Source organism: Lepus europaeus, chromosome 13 (genome assembly GCF_033115175.1).
Source record: "Lepus europaeus isolate LE1 chromosome 13, mLepTim1.pri, whole genome shotgun sequence".
Classification (NCBI taxonomy): Eukaryota; Metazoa; Chordata; class Mammalia; order Lagomorpha; family Leporidae; genus Lepus; species Lepus europaeus.
In genome coordinates this window covers 43,581,694-43,597,046 of record NC_084839.1, presented here as the reverse complement: position 1 = coordinate 43,597,046, position 15,353 = coordinate 43,581,694, and the positions used below count along the sequence as shown (strand labels likewise).

The 15,353-nt window shown below is 44.6% G+C and overlaps 1 protein-coding gene and 1 non-coding gene across 2 annotated transcripts in view; both read right to left on the bottom strand.

The window, feature by feature from the left end:
* MSH2 (mutS homolog 2) overlaps positions 1-15,353 on the bottom strand; it is an 81,549-nt gene that overhangs the window by 50,410 nt on the left and 15,786 nt on the right. The window contains exons 4-6 of the mRNA XM_062209401.1: positions 15,189-15,335; positions 10,923-11,072; positions 8,600-8,733 (exon numbers count right to left, since the gene is read on the bottom strand). Coding sequence (XP_062065385.1) covers positions 8,600-8,733; positions 10,923-11,072; positions 15,189-15,335 — 431 coding nt within the window. The remainder of the gene's footprint in view (positions 1-8,599; positions 8,734-10,922; positions 11,073-15,188; positions 15,336-15,353) is intronic.
* Positions 4,036-4,139, bottom strand: LOC133773075 (U6 spliceosomal RNA). Its single transcript, XR_009867861.1, has one exon. It is a non-coding gene; the product is annotated as a U6 spliceosomal RNA (small nuclear RNA).

The following is a 15,353-nucleotide window of genomic DNA, read 5'->3' as shown; positions in this document are numbered from 1 at the left end:
CAAGTCCTGGCTGCTCCACTTACAATCCAGCTCTCTGCTATGGCCTAAGTCCTTGGGCCCCTGCACCTGCATGGGAGACCCAGAAGAAGCTCCTGGCTCCTAGCTTTGGATCAGCACTGCTGCAGTCATTGCAGTCAGTTGGAAAGTGAACCATTGGATGGAAGACCTCTCTCTCTCTCTGCCTTTCCTTCTCTCTCAGAGAAACTCTTTCAAGTAAATAAATAAATCTTTAAAAAAAAAAAAACTAGCACATATAGGCTCATATAATTAAAGCAGATTTCAGGAAATATCTACTTTTATTATATATTATGCAGGGTTTTTTTTTTAAGTGATTAAAAGTTTATTTCTGGGGCCAGCACTGTGGCATAGTGGGCTAAGCCTCTACCTGCAGTGCCAGCATCCCATATGGGCGCCAGTTCTATTCCTAGCTGCTCCTCTTCCGATCCAGCTCTCTGCTATGGCCTGGGAAAGTAGAAGATGACCCAAGTGCTTGGGCCCCTGCACCTTCGCGGGAGACCCAGAAGAAACTCTCGCTCCTGGCTTTGGATTGGCCCAACTCCAACAGTTGTGGCCATTTGGAGAGTGAACCAGCAGAAGGAAGACCTTTCTCTCTGTAACTCTACCTTTCAAGTAGAAAGAAAGAAAGAGAGAGAGAGAGAGAGAGAGAGAGAGAGAGAATTGTATCTACAAATCACACTGTTAAAAACTCTTTAAAAACTATTAAAATTTTTTAAAAAGTTAATTTCTGTGAAAAAATTTTTTAATAAAATTTTTAGCAGAGGGGCTGACATTGTGGCATAGCAGGTAAAGCCAATGCGTATGACACTGGCATCCCATATGGGTACCAGTTCATGTTCCAGCTGTTCCATTTCCAATCCAACTCTCTGCTAATGTGCCTGAGAAAGCAGCAGAAAATGGCCCAAGGGCTTAGGCCCCTGCACCCAAGTGGGAAACCAGGAAGCACCTCCTGACTCCTGGCTTTGGGCTGTCCCAGTCTTGTCACTGCGGCTATTTGGGGAGTGAACCAGCAGATGGAGTTCTGTCTCTTCCTTTCTCTGTGTAACTCCTTCAAATACATAAATGTTTAATTTTTTTTTTTAAAGCAGACATACAAACACAGCAAACCTTTTATCTGCCGGTTCACTGAAGTCAGGAGCCCAGAATTCAATCCATGTCTCTCACCTGGGTGACAAGAGACTCGGCTCTTGAGCCATCACTGCTGGCTCACACAGTCTGCTTTATTGGGAAGCTGGAGTCAGGAGCCAGAATCACAGACCACATACATACAGACATTCCAATGTGGGATGTGGGCATTTTAACTGGCGTCTTAACTGTCAGGCCAAACATGCACCCCTTCATCTTCCTTTTTCTCTTCTTTCCCTGCAACTCCCATATCCTTAGGCTATTCTCAGGTAAATGATAAAAATTCATAGGGAATATTTCTTTTTTTTAAGATTTATTTGAAAGGCACAAAGAGGGAGTGACATGGGGCTGGAGTTGTGAATAGCAGGGTAAAACCACAGCCTGCAAGACTAGCATCCCACAAGGGCACCAGTTTGAGTACCAGTTCCACTTCCAATCTAGTCCCCTGCTAATGTGCTTGCAAAAGCACAAAACATGGCCCATATGCTTGGGCCTAGCCACCCAAGTGAGAGACCAGGAAGACGCTCCTGGCTCCAGTCTGGCCCAGTGCTGGCCGTTGAAACCAGCAGATGAAGATGTTGGTCTCTCCCCCTCTCTCTGTAACGCTTTCAAATAAGTCTTAAAAAAAAAAGTCCGAGTTCATATCTCAGCTCCACTCTCCATCATTCCAGTTCCCTAATAATGTACATTCTAGGTGGCAGCAGGTGATGGCTCAAATAGTTGGGTCCCTGTCACTCACATGAGGACCTGGACTGAGTAAGTTCCCAGCTGCATGGCTCTGGCCTGACTCGATCTAATTGTTGTGGTTATTGAAGGAGTGAACCAGTGAATGGGAGCTGTCTCCCTCTCTTGGACTTTCAAATAAGTAAAAAATAAATAAAAACTAAAGGAAAAAATAAGCAGTGAAAAAGCTTCTAAAAACACAGCACAAAATAATGTATAAACAGCCTCCTTAGTCTTTGGTCCAGATATCATTTTAAAGCCTAATAAATCACTAGTTTCAAAAGTCTACTCAGTGTACCAATTCAGAAATAATTACAGTATCAGTTTATGTTTCTGGCTAAAAGAAGTAAGAACAAAAAAGATTGTTCTGCTGTTTCCATGACAATTTCACTTCTAAATCGCAATTTTAGAACTATCAAAATTACTGTTGGCATAACACAGTACACCTGCCAATCCTACTCTATAAAATTACTCAGCTGTGCACAATTGCATGCAATATTAATCTGCAAATGACTGGAATACAAAGTTAATTTTTAAGGTCAGTTAATCCCAAAAATTCCAACAAAATTAGCTAAGAAGCTTTTGGTTATTTTACCATCACAACTGTCCTTTCTGATATCTCATTATAAGAACAGTTGACTCGAATTCCATGACAACCTACATACATGTAGGTAACATGTCTGATACTTAAAGAACTGCATCCAGTTTTTGATTGTCTATCTGTTCCTCACTTGGGTTAACACAGCCGAAACAATCATCTGATACAGTGAGTAACAGCTACCATACTAGGCCTGAGGAAGACAAAAAATTAAAACAAGATAATGGGCAAGAGAGGAAGATGCTTGCAAACAACCAATCTGGTGAAAGAAGGGAGCACATTTCCATTCCAGCCAGTGCTGAGTTAACAATTGACATGCAAACAAAGAAACAAAGTGAAATAGTACACTGATAAGAAAGCAAGGAATGCTTATGCAGTGGGAAACTTTAATTTGGTTGTGTTTAACTGACCTATAGTATACATAGCTGGGATTTATAGATATAGGATTTAGGGGCCAGAACTGTGGGACAGTAGGTTAAGCCACTGCCTACAATGCCAGCATCCCATGAGAGCCAGCTCAAATCCTGGTGCTCTGCTTCTGATCCAGCTTCCTGCTCATGCACCTGGGAAAGCAGTGGAAGATGGCCCAGGTGCTTGGGCCCCTGCACCGTGAGGGAGACTCAAACGCAGTTCCAGGCTCCTGCCACAGCCCTGGTCTTGCAGCCATGTGGGGAGTGAACTAACAGAAAATTAAGATCTGTCTCTCCCTCTCTCTCACTGTTAACTCTACCTTTCAAATAAAAAAAGCAAAACCCTTTCCAAAGCAGAAACAATAGGATTTGGGAGAGACTACTTGGGGAGAACAGCAGCAGCGACTCAAAGGGAGAAAGTACAGAGCACACTGGAAGAAAACCGGAGCAGGGAAGGAATGGGGAAGAACTGTAACCAGAGGTAAAATGGAATGACTGGCTCTGGAAAAGATCCTTTCAGAATTCTAACTGAAGAAATGTGACACCAAAGATTCCAGTGAACATGAGGAAAGAAAAACCACAACACTCACACATGTCTGTGCAAACCTTGAGGATTCAAGAGTTGCCACAAAACAGGTGAAAAACACAGCACCATGGACAGGGTCCTTGCACATAATTTCTAATTTGATGAGGGGCTAAACAAAGTGCCAGGCAGTACACCCCTATACCGCCTCTTCCTCAACACTATAATAACTTTTTTTGTTTTTTGGTTTTTTTTTTTTTTTTTGACAGGCAGAGTGGACAGTGAGAGAGAGAGACAGAGAGAAAGGTCTTCCTTTGCCGTTGGTTCACCCCTCAATGGCCGCTGCACTGCGCTGATCTGAAGCCAGGAGCCAGGTGCTTCTCCTGGTCTCCCATGCAGATGCAGGACCCAAGCACTTGGGCCATCCTCCACTGCACTCCCAGGCCACAGCAGAGAGCTGGACTGGAAGAGGAGCAACCGGGACAGAATCTGGCGCCCCGACCAGGACTAGAACCTGGGATGCCGGTGCCGCAGGCAGAGGATTAGCCTATTGAGCCACGGTGCCGTCTACTATAATAATTTTTAAAGTCTTATCATTTTAGCAATTAAAATAACCCAAAATGGAGAAACAAGGGGGAAAATATGGTGAACATTTCACAAATTTGCATGTTATCCTTTCTCAGGGGCTGTGCTAATTTTCTCTGTATCTTTTTTTTTTTAAGATTTTTTTATTTATTTGAAAGTTGGAGTTACACAGAGAGAAAAGGAGAGGCAGAGAGAGAGAGAGGTCTTCCATCTGCTAGTTCACTCCCCAGATGGCTGCGATGGCCAGAGCTGCACCGATCCTTAGCCAGGAGCCCGGAGCTTCTTCCAGGTCTCTAATGTGGGTGCAGAGGCCTAAGGACTTAGGCCATCTTCTACTGCTTTCCCAGACCACAGCAGAGAGCTGGATCGGAAGTGGAACAGCCAGGTCTCAAACCGGTGCCCATATGAGATGCCAGCACTTCAAGCCAGGGCATTAACCTGCTGTGCCACAGCTCGCCTCTCTCTGTATCATTTCAATTCTCATATAAACACTAACAGAAGTGAGCACTCTAGAATAATTTTTAGTTTCCTAAATCACTGTTAAAATGCATTCACCAGACTCAAAAATCACACTTGTTCCAATATCAGTTCTTTTTTTTTAAAGATTTATTTCACTTGAAAGAGTTACACAGAGAAAGAGGCAGAGAGACAGAGACATACAGAGAGAGAGAGAGAGAGAGAGAGAGAGAGAGAGGTCTTCCATCTGCTGGTTCACTCCCCAACTGGCCGCATTGGCCAGAAATGCACACCGATCCAAAGCCAGCTTTTTCCAGGTCTTCCACATGGGTGCAAAGGCCCAAGGGCTTGGGCCATCTTCCACTGTTTTCCCAGGCCATAGGTCAGCTGGATCGAAAGTGGAGCAGCCAGGACTAGAACCAGCGCCCATATGGGATGCCGGCACTGCTGGTGGCGGCTTTACCCACTACGCCACAGCATCGTTCCCTTCAATGTCAGTTCTAATAGAAGTTCAAAAAAAAAAATCTTCCCCTCTCCCTCCAGCCTGTCAGATTCCCATCGATAAACCTTTCCCTTTAAAAAAAAATTCAAAAATAAAAAAATCTTTCCTTAAATGGGATTCAATTCACGGCCATATACTTTAAAATAAACTCCTCATTTATAAAGTAAGAGGGTAGAATGAAGACATTCCTATCACTTTATCTTCTAGAAAACCATCCAAAAAGTAATGATATTAAGAAAAAGAACAGGGGTCAACATTGTGGTATAGTGAGTAAAGATGTTGCCTGCACTGCCGGCATACCACATGGGTGCCGTTTCATGTCCTGGCTGTTCCACTTCCTATCCAATTCTCTGCTAATGGCATGGGAAAAGTGGTGGAAGATGGCCCAAGTGTTTGGGCCCCTGCATCCACATGGGAGAAAGCTTCCTGGAGGAAGCTCCTGGTTCCTGGCTATGGCCTGGCCCAGCCCTGGCCACTGCAACCCTCTAGAATGAACCAGAGAATGGTCTCTAACTTGGAATTTCAAATAAATAAATATGGGACTGGTGCTGTGGCACAGCAGGCAAGGCCACTGACTGCAGTACAGGCATCCCATATGGGCGCCAGTTCAAGTCCTATCTGCTCCACTTCCGATACAGCTCTCTGCTATGGCTTGGGAAAGCAGTAGAAGATGGCCCAAATTCTTGGGCCCCCACACCCACGTGGGAGACCTGGAAGAAGCTCCTGGCTTCGGCTCTGCACAGCTCTGGCTGTTGTGGCCAACTGGGGAGTGAACCCCAGATGGAAGACCTCTCTCTCTCTCTCTCTCTCTCTCTCTCTCTCTCTCTGCGTCTCCTTCTCTCTTTGTGTAAATCTTTCAAATAAATAAATAAATCTAAAAAAGAAATTAAAAAAAAAAAAACAACAAGGGGATGAAGCGAGCGATAAGCCTAGCAGTTAAGATACACACATCCCACATCAGAGTACCTGGTGTCCAATATCTGTCTCTGGCTCCTGACTCTTGCTTCCCGCTAATGAAGACCCTGAGAAGGGAGTAGTGAGGACTGAAGTAACAGTCCATGTGAGAGTCCTGGATTGAGGTTCTGACTCAGTCCTAGCTGTCACAGGCAACCGGTGCATGCATTAGCAAATGGAGGCTCTCTCTGTCCATCAAATAAAAATTTACTATTAAAATAAATAAAATAGGGACCAGCATCCCATATGGGCACCAGTTCGAGTCCTGGCTGCCCCACTTCTGATCTAGCTCACTGCTAACATGCTTGGGAAAACAGCTCAAAATGGCCCAAGGGCTTGGACCCTTGCAGCCATGAGGGAGACCCTGGCTTTGGCCTGACCATTGTGGCCACTTGGAGAATGAACCAGTGGATGGACAATCTCTATCTCTCCCTCTCTCCCCTTTAACTCTGCCTTTCAAATAAATAAATCTTTTTAAAATTTTTTAAATAAATACATAAAAACAAAGGGACTATCAAATAAAACCCTGAATAAGGAATATAACTTTTTCTTCCCACTGTGTGGAATTTCAACACATGGCCTTGAAAACCACAAGCATTCCTACTTACTAGTTAAAAAAACAATCTGGGCTGGCGCCGTGGCTTAACAGGCTAATCCTCTGCCTTGCGGCGCCGGCACACCGGGTTCTAGTCCCGGTTGCCCCTCTTCCAGGCCAGCTCTCCGCTATGGCCCGGGAAGGCAGTGGAGGATGGCCCAAGTCCTCGGGCCCTGCACCCGCATGGGAGACCAGGAGAAGCACCTGGCTCCTGGCTTCGGATCAGCGCGACGTGCCGGCCGCAGCGGCCACTGGAGGGTGAACGAACGGCAAAAAGGAAGACCTTTCTCTCTGTCTCTCTCTCTCACTATCCACTCTGCCTGTCAAAAAAACAAACAAACAAACAAACAAACAATCTGGGCCAGCGCCGTGGCTCAAAAGGCTAATCCTCCGCCTAGTGGCAACGGCACACGGGGTTCTAGTCCAGGTTGGGGTACCGGATTCTGTCCCGGTTGCCCCTCTTCCAGGCCAGCTCTCTGCTATGGCACAGGAAGGCAGTGGAGGATGGCCCAAGTGCTTGGGCCCTGCACCCCATGGGAGACCAGGAGAAGCACCTGGCTCCTGGCTTCGGATCAGCACAGTGCGCCGGCTGCAGCGGCCATTGGAGGGTGAACCAACAGCAAAGGAAGACCTTTCTCTCTGTCTCTCTCTCACTGTCCACTCTGCCTGTCAAAAAACAAAACAAAACAAAAAAAAAAAAACCCAACAATCTACCAAGATAAACAAAAGAACATTTCCTCTTACTCTGCAGATTTTACAATAAGCCAAAATCTAACCCAAAAAACTATCCTCACAAGCATTACTTTCAATAAAAAAGTATTTAAAAAAAAAAAAGATTTGTTTATTGGAAAGACAGAGCTACAGAAAGAGACAGAGGGCTAGCAAGATCTTCCATCTGCTGGTTCATTCCCCAAAAAGCTGCCATGGCCGGAGCTGGGCTGAGCCAAAGCCTGGAGCCAGGAGTTTCTAATTGACTTTTAATTTCCCCATTTTCAATGATTTTTTAAAATGTGCATTGGCACTTTAAATATCTTCTAGAACAATGAAAAATGTTTTTTGTATGTTCCAAACTCTTTTCAAAGTATTTAATACATATTAAATCATCTAATCCTCCTAACAACCCTATGAAACTGGCATGTTAGTAATGTCATTATGTTTTTTCTTTTTTCAACATATTATTTATTTGAGAGGTAGAGTTAGATACAGACGTGAGAGACAGACAGAAAGGGCTCCCATCTGCTGTTTCACTCCCCAAATGGCCACGACAACCAAAGCTGGGCCAATCTGCAGCCAAGAGCCAGGAGCTTCTTCGAGGTCTCTCACATAGATGCAGGGGCCTAAGCACCTGGTCCATCTTCCACTGCTTTCCCAGACCATAAGCAGAGAGCTAGATCAGGGGAGTAGCAGTTGGGACACAAACCAGCACCTATATGGGATGCTGGCATCACAGGCAGAGGCTTAGCCTACCATGCCACAGTGCCAGCCCCAGTAACGTCATTTTCAAAGTGAAGGAATGGGGCCGGCACTGTGGCGCAGCGGGTTAACACCCTGGACTGGAGCGCTGGCACCCCATATGGGCACTGGTTTAAGACCCGATTGCTCCACTTCCGATCCAGCTCTCTGCTGTGGTCTGGGAAAGTAGTGGAGGATGGCCCAAGTCCTTGGGCCCCTGCACCCACATGGGAGACCTGGAGGAAGCTCCTGGCTCCAGATCAACGCAGCTCCAGCTGTTGCGGCCATCTAGGGAGTGAACCATCGAATGGAAGACCTCTTTCTCCCTCTCTCTGCCTCTCCTCTCTCTCTACATAAATATGACTTTCAAATGAATGAAAAAATAAATCTTAAAAAAAAAAAAAGTGAAGCAAGTATGACACAGAGGCTGAGTAACCTACTCAACACACAGGTCTGAACCAAGGCACCCAGGCTCCCAAGTCCATGCTATAAAATACTGTATTATACCTCTGTAATAAAAGTTTACTTTTTTATAGCAAAAAAAAAGTTCTTTTATCAATCTATACAGTGAAATACAACATATGGGTGCAAAATTACATATTAGAATAACTACAAGGTGTTTAAAACTAAAAAAAAAAAGTATTCACTAATAATATACCTCTCTTCTATTCTGTTCTTATCCATGAGAGGCTGCTTAATCCATTGGTTAACCAGTCGTTGTCCTTGAGGGGTTTTGCATTTATTTAGCAACGCAGCCAGAGACTGAGAGCCACTAGTATCCTCAACAGAGCCCTGGTAAATGAAAAATAAATGGCACACTCATTGGTAAAAGCCTCACCGTGCCCTAAGAAATATCTAAGTCATTTTGGTAACAGCATCACATAATATCCTTTCAAATATTAACTGAGAGTGCTCGCTTCGGCAGCACATATACAAATATTAAGTGAGAAACTTCCACAACAGTTCCTTTTGCTAAGATCAGTCTTCAACCTATCAATCTCTAATTTTAGCTGTACATTACCCAAGCTAAAGCAATTTAAAAGTACTGAAGTTTTAGATACAAATCATGTCTAAATGTTAATTTATTAAAGTTTTTTTCCTTTTTTATTGCTTAAATTTGAGGAAGAGGAGATAAGTGAGACAGAGGCAGGAGGCAGACAGCGCTCCCATCTGCTGGTTAACGCCCCAAAGAACTAAAATTGTCAGGTCTGGCTGGGCCAAAGCAGGGGTCTGGAGCTAGGAACTGAACTCAGATCTCCCACGCAGGGGTAGGGACCTGCCTACTCAAGCCAGCCTGCTGCTTCTCAGGTCTGTCCTTGCAGGAAGCTGGAACTGAGTTCCACAGCCAGGAACCAAACTCATGTACTCCCACAGGCATGTGGTAGGGTTTTTTTTTTTTTTTTCTTTTTTTTAAGATTAAGATTTATTTATTTGAAAGGCAGAGTTACAGAGAGGAAGAGACAGATCTTCCATCTGCTGTGATGCAGTCCCCAGGTGGCCACAATGGCCCAGGGCTGGGCCACACAGAAGCCAGGAGCCCAGAGCTTCTTCTAGGTCTCCTACGTGGGTGGCAGGGATCCAGGCACTTGGGCCATCCTCCGCTGCTTTTCCCAGGACATTCAGCAGGGAGCTGGATCTGAAGTGGAGCAACTGGGACTCAAATTGACACCCACACAGAATGCTGGGGTTACAGCTTTACCAACACGGGCTACACGTGGTTGTCTTAAACTGGCACTGTAACTACTAAGTCAAATGCTAGACCCCTCCAAATGTAATTTTAAAGAACTGTTGTTACTATATAAAATTCAGCATAGGTGTTCGACAATGCAGTTAAGCAAACAGTTGGGTAACCATGTCCCATATCAAAGTACCTGTCTTCAAGTCCCAGCTCGACTCCTGACTCTAGCTTCCTGCTCATGTGCACTCTGGGATGCCTCAAGTGCTTGAGTCTCTGCCACCCACATGGGAGACTTAAATTCAGTTCCTGGCTCCTGGCTTCAGCCCAATTTAGCCCTAGCCATTACAGACATTTGAGGAGAAAACCAGCAAATGAGAACTTCCTATTTGTGTCTATCTGTATCTCTGCTTCTCAAATAAGGTGTTAAAATTAAAAATAAAATAAAGAAAGAAAGAAATGCTTCACAAACAAGGACAAATACTATGCATATATTTGGAATTACACAAACAGAATATAACAATTCAAAACTACCTCCCTAGGGGCCAGTTTTTTGTTTTTTTGTTTTTTTAATTAATTAATTTATTTGAAAGCCAGAGTTACACAGAGAGAGAAGAGGTAGAGAGAGTGGTCTGCCATCCGCTGGTTCACTCCCCAATCGGCCACAACTGCTGGAGCTGTGCCGATCTGAAGCCAGGAGCCAGGAGCTTCTTCCGGGTCTCCCATGCGGGTACAGGGGCCCAAAGACTTGGGCCATCTTCTACTGCTTTCCCAGGCCATAGCAGAAAGCTGGATTGGAAGTGGAACAGCCGGGTCTCAAACCAGTGCCCATATGGGATGCTGGCACTACAGGCGGTGGCTTAACCTCCTAAGCCACAGCACCGGGAGCCAGTTTTTGTGACACAGTGGGTTAAGCTGCCTTACAACACTGCCATCCCATAGGAAGTGGAGAGTCAAGTCCCATTTACTGTTTCCAATCCAGCTTCCTGGGGAGAGCAGCAACAGATAGCTCGAGAGTTTGAGCCTCTGCCACCAGATAGAAGTAGATGGAACTCCAGGCTTTGGCCTGGCCCAGCCCCAGCAGTTGTTGCCATTTGGGGAGTAAACCAATGGATGGAAAAACTCTCTCTCCCCCTCTCTCCCTGTAACTCTCCCTTTCAAATAAATAAAATAAATAATTTTTAAAAATCTACTAGTTTCTATACTAAACATAACAATATTTCAAAATATTTAAGTTCCTTCATAAGAGTCTTCAGTATGTATTTAAGAAAACATTTAACAACTCAATATTCACTTCTTTTTTTACCTGAAACAGGTTAAGGGCTCTGACAGCTGCAATATCCAATTTCATGTACTGGCTGAAGTCAAAAGTTGTCAGTTCAAATTGTCCAAAATTTGAATCATCAGATAAGAGTTCTAAAAACTTGATTACTGCAGATAACGATGAAACTGCAACCTAAAATTAAGAATAGAAAATAAGATTCCTATCATCACAAGATTAACTCAAGGTTTTTAAAAAATGTATGCAAAATAAAAATGATTTCTGAACACTATCATTTTCCTTGGTACTTCTTCCCAATCCAAACCAAAAAAATAAAAATTTAAATAAATGTCTGATGGTTAGAAAATGAAGTTTAGAAAGAAAAATACCTCTAACAGCAACATAACGTATGATAGTCAAAATGCAATCACTCAATGCTCATCAAGAACAAAATGGACTTTTTTTTTTTTTTTTTTTAAATTTTTGACAGGCAGAGTGGACAGTGAGAGAGAGACAGAGAGAAAGGTCTTCTTTTTGCCGTTGGTTCACCCTCCAATGGCCGCCGCGATAGGCGCGCTGCGGCCGGCGCACCGCGCTGATCCTAAGGCAGGAGCCAGGTGCTTCTCCTGGTCTCCCATGGGGTGCAGGGCCCAAGCACTTGGGCCATCCTCCACTGCACTCCCTGGCCACAGCAGAGAGCTGGCCTGGAAGAGGGGCAACCGGGACAGGATTGGTGCCCCGACCGGGACTAGAACCCAGTGTGTCGGCGCCGCAAGGCGGAGGATTAGCCTAGTGAGCCGCAGCGCCGGCCATGGATTTTAAAAAAAAGAATAAAATAGATAAATTCTGGTACAGCTACACTAGAATATTTTGCGACAATGCATCTGACCACAATCAATCCACAACTAAATTCAAACACTGGGAAATCTTAAAATAGAATACTGAATAAAGAAACTAGACAAGAGACTGTATACTCTCTTTTCCACTTATATAAAATTACAGAAACAGGCAAGGTGATTGACACCAGCAGAGGTCAGAACCAGGATTACACCCGCTGGGGTAATGACTATGATGAAGCATGAGGGGGCCGCTAGGGTCCTAGTAATACTCTGCTTCACACATGCTGGCTGGGTGGGCTATGTTCAGTTTTTGTTTTCCTTTTCTTTTTTTTTTTTTTCTTTTTTTTTTTGACAGGCAGAGTGGACAGTGAGAGAGAGACAGAGAGAAAGGTCTTCCTTTTGCCGTTGGTTCACCCTCCAATGGCCGCCGCGGTAGCGCGCTGCGGCCGGCGCACCGCGCTGATCCGATGGCAGGAGCCAGGTGCTTCTCCTGGTCTCCCATGGGGTGCAGGACCCAAGGACTTGGGCCATCCTCCACTGCACTCCCGGGCCACAGCAGAGAGCTGGCCTGGAAGAGGGGCAACAGGGACAGGATTGGTGCCCCGACCGGGACTAGAACCTGGTGTGCCGGCGCCACAAGGCGGAGGATTAACCTAGTGAGCCGTGGCACCGGCTTGTTTTCCTTTTCTTTTTAAACATTTTTATTTATTTGAAAGAGAGAGAGAGAGAGAGGCAGAAGCAATGAGAGAAACAGAGGTCTTCCATCTGCTGGTTTACCCCCAAAATGGTCACAACAGCCGGAGGTAGGTCAATCCAAAGCCAGGAGCCAGGAGATTCCTCTGGGTCTCCCATGTGGGTGCAGGGGCCCAAGGACTTGGGCCATCTTCTACTGCTCTCAGGCTACAGCAGAGCGCTGGATCGGAAGTGGAGCAGCCAGGACCCAAACAGGCACCCATATGGGATGCCAGCACTGCAGGTGGCAGCTTTACCCACTACGCCACAGTGCCGGTCCCTGCACCTCTGTTTTCAATCTAGCTTCCTGCTGAAGCGCCTGGAAGGCAGGGAGACCCATAAGAAACTCCTGGCTCCTGGGTTCGGATTGGCGCAGCTCTGGCCATTGTGGCCATCTGGCCATTTGGGGAGTGAATCAGTGGATGGAAGACCTCTCTCTCTCTCTCTGCCTCTCCTCTCTGTGTAACTGACTTTCAAATAAATAAATAAATATTTTAAAAAAGACTTACTTACGGGGCCTGTGCTGTGTTGCACTGGGCTGAGCTGCCATCCACAGTGCCAACATCCCATAATCCTGTATGCAGGCTGGTCCAAGTCCCAGCAGCTGCTCCACTTTTTTTTTTTTTGTGAAGATTTATTTATTTGTAAGTCAGAGTTACACAGAGGTAGGAGCTTCTTCTGGGTCTCCCACCCAGGTGCAGGGGCCCAGGGACTTGGGCCACAGCAGAGCACTGGACTGGAAGTGGAACAAGCCAGGACTTGAACTGACACCAACATAGGATGCTGGCACTGCTGCTTTGACACAGTACTGGCCCCTGCTCTGGCTTTCAAATAAAGTTAAAAAAAAAACAAACCACGGTTGTTTCAGCTCATTCTAGCTTTAAACTACTTTGAAAATGATATGCAGTTGCGGGGCCTGCGGTGTGCCACTTCAGTGAGGGGCTTGATTGTGGCCACCCAGCTTGTTGCTTTCTGGGCGGCACTCCCCTGGGCCGGCCCAGAGTGTGACTTCAATTCTTCTCGAGCTCTTGGGCACCGCTTTGAGCAGCGTCACCCTTTACACCAGAAAGCTGACAGGCACTATGGGGAAAAAACAAACAAGAAGAAAGTGGAGGAGGTGCTAGAAGAGGAGGAAGAGGAATATGTGGTGAAAAGAGTTCTTTATTGTCGAGACCCAAAAGAAACTCCTGGCTCCTGGGTTTGGGTCGGCGCAGCTCCAGCCGTTGCAGCCATCTGGCCATGTGGGAAGTGAACCAGTGGATGTTAGACTCTCTCTCTCTCTCTGCCTCTCCTTCTCCCTGTGTAACTCTGACTTTCTAATAAATAAATAAATCTTTAAAAAAAATAAAGAAAAGTTCATGAAAATGAACTTAAAAAAAAAAGTTACCAAAGCTGCCGTTTTGGAGATGGAGACTGACTGGGGAGGGAGAGTGTACACAGGCAGACAGATCACTCTGTCTTAAAGGCACTAATTCTTGAAATTAGACAAGACCCTTTCTTTTCCAATTATGAAGCTGTATCAGCTTATCCAGCCAAACACTGGCTGAGGTATTGGAAGAGGGGAAGAGAGTGGTACAGGAGATGGTAGAGTAGGGAAAGACAAGGACCCATGCTTTTAAGGTAGTGAATTCTTGAAGCCTCTGTTTGTTTTGAATTTTGAACTCTGAAACCATGGATCGCAGGGTTCAGTCACTGACAGCACAAGTTTCATTGAAACTATTCAAGGGTTGAATGATTTCAGAAGCCCTGGTCTCAGAAGACAACTAATCATTCATACTGGGGCAGTGGTTTACTTTAAAACACCAAATCGTTTTTTTCATCCTAAGAATGAACTGAGACCCAAGATGTTCCGTCTTGATCCCTAAGATCCATCAGTTCTTGACAAGGTCTAGACCTGCATCTAGAGCTGCACTGTAAAATCTCTGCAGGCATGTGCTAGGTTTCTGCGAAAACTTTGTTTAAATGTAAACTTCATACCACACTGTCGGTTTTTGTCTTAATAAAACTACATTTATATTCTCTGAAAAAAAAAAAAAAGAAAATGATATGCAGTTATGAAGCCTGTTCTCTTATTTAAATAATTAGAAGTACAATTTTTTTTCATTTTACTGACCAGTAATCCACAAATACCTAGTCAATAGTTTTCAATATTTTGCCATAATAACACATAGGTCAAGCCATATCCACCTTTAAGGTTTGACCAACTGAAAATCTGACAAAAGTTACACTGTGTGCACATTCATTTATACCACTGAGGGTTCACAACCAAGGCCAATTTTGAGCCAAATGACTTAGATGTAGCAATATAAAATTACTATGTCCTGTATGTACTTTCACCCTTACTATAATATTCATAACAATGCTTTAAGGGAAGCACTTTTAGCCTTATTTAACAGAAGCGTGAAGTCATTTACTAGGGATCCCCACGGCTGGCACATAATAAAGCTGAGATAGGAAACAGGTCTTCCTTCCCCTCTAGCCAAGGAGCTTTCTCATCTACTTCAGTGCCAGGTAATCTAGCTTACCTGGTCAAATTATGAAAACCTTTCCATACCCCAGGGATACACGTGGTGTAAATACAGTGAAACCATATTTAAGATTATATCTTTCTAATCATTTCCTTCAGTTTTCCACAAATTTCATCATAAATACAGCATAAGTTCTAAGATGCTGCAGAAGTTGCCTTCTAAAATATCACTATTATAATTTATGAATAAATGCACATTTGTAATCCACATACCTGATTCTCCATTTCTGGCAACACAGCACTATTCATTTGTTCTCCTTTTTTGCCTTTCAACAACCGGTTGAGATCCTGATAAATGTCTTTTGAAGAAAAGTCAGCTTTTTTTCTTTCTGTGATCAGAATTCCTCCTCTCTGAATAACCTGTTTTACAAGAAATAT